The 4334-nt window shown below is 36.4% G+C and overlaps 1 protein-coding gene across 1 annotated transcript; it reads left to right on the forward strand.

The window, feature by feature from the left end:
* On the forward strand, positions 1–3678 carry sdr42e1 (short chain dehydrogenase/reductase family 42E, member 1). Its single transcript, XM_073850786.1, has 3 exons — positions 1–62; positions 333–425; positions 1947–3678. The coding sequence occupies exons 2-3, from the start codon at positions 361–363 to the stop codon at positions 3043–3045; spliced, it is 1164 nt and encodes a 387-aa protein (XP_073706887.1). The 5' UTR covers positions 1–62; positions 333–360; the 3' UTR covers positions 3046–3678.
* Positions 3679–4334: the final 656 nt, after the last annotated feature.

Raw genomic sequence — 4334 nt, forward strand, 5'->3', positions numbered from 1 at the left:
CGCGTTTCCTAGGAAGTGCATGGTCACACAGTTTGCTATCGATTCAAAACGCGATTGTAGAGGTATGTATTGACATTAATATTAATTGCCTCATACATTTAAGAGTTTTACAGTCTGCATAGAATGTTTTCTGCACATATTTTAGATCGATATTGTTCATTTTATGTGTGCACATGGATGTTACACTTCTTGAGAGAATTAGACTTCACAATCATTTAAGAAAGTAGTTTGTTCATTGTGTTCTGCATTATTTCCAGAATCTGCATGAGCATCAAAACGTAATTATCGTGTAGCATAATCTCACTTTCGTGATAATTCATTTCACCCTGCAGATACCACTCTTTCTGTTTCTTTAACATAATGGAAGTCAACAGAACAGACAGAACCTTCCTCATAACCGGTGGAGGAGGATATTTTGGGTTCCGGTAAGGTTTTGTAACAATTTACAATCTTTAAATCTTTGTTATTCTTTTCCACATAACCCTAGTATCAGTCAGAGTACCTACAAACCTACAAACCACTAGATGGCGCTATCATACTATTTTATAGAACTGTAGAATCCAAGTCTACTCTTGGAGAGCCCTCAAAAGTACACATTTTGGATGCTCTTATCTAACACAACCATTTAAACAAGCTGATGAGTTCTGATGAGTGGGCTTCCAAGAACAGAACTTAACCTTTTTGAATTTATTATGAATTTGTGACCCTGGACCACAAAACCAGTCATAAGGGTCGATTTAACTGAATAAATAAGCTTTCCATTGATGTGTGGTTTGTTAGGATAGGATAGGAGATACAACTATTTGAAAATCTAGAATCTAAGCGTGCAAAAAAATTTAAATCTCCTTCAGAGTTGTCCAAATGAAGTTCTTAGATATGCATATTACTAATCAAAAACTACGTTTTACTATACTTACAGTAGGAAATGTACTGAATACCTTGGAACATGATCTTTACTTAATGTCTTAATGATTTTTGGCATAAAAGAAAAATGGATAAGTTTGACCCATACAACGTATTTTGGGCTATTTCTACAAATATACCCATGCTACTTAAAAGCACGGTTTTGTGGTCCAGAGTCACATAGGCATTAAATGCAATAACATTATATATCAATCCGTGTTTTTATGTCAAGTCAAATTTATTTATATAGTGCTTTTGCAATACAAATAGTTTCAAAGCAGCTTCAACTTAAACAAGAAAATAACAGAATGTTGCAAAGATACAAATACAATTTCAGCTATAAAGCAGCTCTAAAATAGACAGTTTGCTGAAATTGTACTCAGACATTAGTCATCACAGTCATCCCAGATGTAGATGAGTTGCTTTTTCATCAGAACAGATCTGGTGAAATTTGGCATTACATCACTTACTCAAAAACGGATCCTTTGCAGTGAATGGGTGCCGTCAGAACGAGAGTCTAAACAGCTGATTAAAAACACAATAAGCCACTCCACTCCAGTCATCGTTTTATATCTTGACAGCCCATAAGCTGTGTGTTTGTATGAAACAAATCCATCATTATTGCGTTTTAACTTTAAACCGTCAATTTGGGTCAAAAAAATACAAGTCTATAATTCAATTCATAATAAAAAGTAATCTCATCTGAATTTATGAAAGCAATCTTTTTCACTGGAGGAGGTGTTGTTATGGATTATGGACTTATATTTAGGCCAGAAGCAACAGTTTACAACAAGTTACAACATCGTAATGATGGATTTGTTTCTGACAAACATGCGGCTTTTCACTTGACAAGATGTTAACTGATGGACTGAAGTGGTGTGGATTATTGTGATGTTTTAATCAGCTGTTTGGACTCTAATTCTGACGGCACCCATTCACTCCAGAGGATCTACATCTTGAATGGCCTGAGGCTGAGTACATTTTAAGCAAACAATTCCTTCAAAGCTTGATTACTCTCTTTGCAAATGTGATTTCTCTTTCAGTCTCGCCTGTGCTCTCCTCAAAACCTCCTCGCACGTTGTGCTGTTTGATGTGAGGCCACCAAGCCAAGAGTTGCCCGAGGGTATCGTATTCATCAAGGCAGATATCCGTGACTATGCGCAGGTGGAAAAAGCAGTTCGGGGTGTGAACTGTGTGTTCCACATCGCCTCCTTTGGGATGTCAGGACGGGAGCAGCTCAATCGGAAACTCATCGAAGAAGTGAACGTACAAGGAACGGAGAACATCCTGAGGGCCTGCGTGGCACACGGAGTCCCTCGTTTGGTCTACACGAGCACGTATAACGTAGTGTTTGGCGGTCAGGAGATTAAGGACGGCGATGAAAGTCTCCCTTACTTACCCTTACACCTACATCCTGATCACTACTCCAGAACTAAGTCTCTAGCTGAAATGCAGGTGTTAAAATCAAACGGTTCACCTCTGAATAACACCGCAGGTGTCCTACGGACTTGCGCCCTGCGTCCAGCCGGTATATACGGCCCTGGGGAGGAAAGGCACTTGCCTAGAATAGTTAGTTACATTGAGAAAGGTATCTTTAGGTTTGTTTATGGGGCTCCTGATAGTCTTGTGGAGTTTGTTCATGTGGATAATCTAGTGTCTGCGCATCTCCTAGCTGCCGAGGCGTTAACTGAAACGCGGCAGCATCGTGCCGCTGGTCAGCCCTATTTTATCTCTGATGGCAGGCCTGTTAACAATTTTGAGTTTTTCAGGCCTTTAGTAGAGGGTCTTGGATATTCATTCCCCACGCTTCGCTTGCCCATATCACTTATTTACCTTTTTGCGTTTCTAACCGAGATGGTTCACCACGTCGTGGGGCCGATTTATAACTTTCAACCCTTGCTGACCCGTACTGAGGTCTACAAGACGGGCGTCACACACTATTTCAGTATGCGTAAGGCACGGGAAGAGCTGGGATACGAGCCTAAACTGTATGACCTGGAAGATGTTGTGCAATGGTTTCGAGGCAGAGGTCATGGGAAGAAGCGCAGCCAGTCATCAATTAAGAAACTAATTTTAGATGTTGTTTTGGTGGTCGTGTTTGCAGCAGTGGTGCTCTCCTGCCTTCCCGTTGTGGGACAGTAAATGTGCGATAGCATTCAGTTTAATCCTGTGCCTTATGTGAGGTTTATACTGAGCTGATTTGTTCATTTTTTTTTCTTCATGATTTTATGTTAATGCACTTGAGGAATGTTATATTGTAAAACGTTGTAGGGCTGCAAAATGATTAGTCACGATTAATCGATTCAAAATAAAAGTTTGTGTACTGTGTATATGTTACACACACATATGTATATATTTTTAAAACATTTGTATAGTATGTATTTGTATGTAAACAGTTGTATGGAATTTATATTACATTAAAATTATGTTACATAATTTTACATATAAATCTAACATATTTGTTCTTAATATACACGTGTGTATTTATATATACATTATAAATATACACATAGTATGTAAACAAGCTTTTTTTCTAATAGATTAATTGCAACTAATCGTTTTGCAGCCCTAAAATGTTGTAAAGAGACAAATAAGCTAAACCCTGATAAATATTTTGTTTCCACTCTTTGTAAGGCAGTGTCCTCAAAGAGTTGAGAGCAAATGTATTTTGTGGATTTTAAACAATAATAACAATATTAAAACACTTCAAAATAAATAAAAAAAATAAAGAAATAAAATGCCTTTTTGGTGAAAATTAATGGTTAACCAGCAAGAATGTATTTGCTATATGTTATATGTTTTTTTTTTTTTTTATCAGTATAGCAACTTAGCGTGAATATTAATTTAAAAAATGTCTTTAGTATATCTACAGCAGCACTAAAGGTAAACAAAACCTGATGATTGTGTGCACAATCTTAAATATTTTTGACCCCGTCTTAAGTAGCATGGGAATACAGTATTCAACATTTGAAGTGGATGACAAAAGTTAATCAAAGGTGTCCTAAGACAAGAACGGGTATTGTTTTTGGTTTTAGGACAATTCTGATGAAAGGTTTTGATCCACTTCAAATATATTTGTAGCAGTAGTAATTACATTGTAAAATACATTGTATGGGTCAAAATGATCAATTTTGTCAAGAATCATTAGGCTATTTAGAAAAGATCATGTTCAAGGAAGATATTTTGTAAATTCCCTAATGTACTTAATTTTTGATTAGTAAAATGCATTGCTAATTTGGACAACTTCAAAGCTGATTTTTTCAATATTTAGATTTTTTTTTTGCACCCTCCGATTTTAGATTTTCAAATAGTTGCATACCAGCCAAATATTGTCTTATCCTAACAAACGTACATCAATAGAAAGCTTATTTATTCAGCTTTCAGATGATATATAAATCTGTTTTTGTCATATCATTGCTTTAAATTGCATT

Source organism: Garra rufa, chromosome 11 (assembly GCF_049309525.1).
Source record: "Garra rufa chromosome 11, GarRuf1.0, whole genome shotgun sequence".
NCBI lineage: Eukaryota > Metazoa > Chordata > Actinopteri > Cypriniformes > Cyprinidae > Garra > Garra rufa.

Excerpts from the sequence above, each read along its gene's own strand:
- sdr42e1 (XM_073850786.1), top strand. The coding sequence starts at position 361 with ATGGAAGTCAACAGAACAGACAGAACCTTCCTCATAACCGGTGGAGGA. Across the intron at positions 426-1,946 it reads GGAGGATATTTTGGGTTCCG|TCTCGCCTGTGCTCTCCTCA; the intron begins GTAAGGTTTTGT and ends TTTCTCTTTCAG.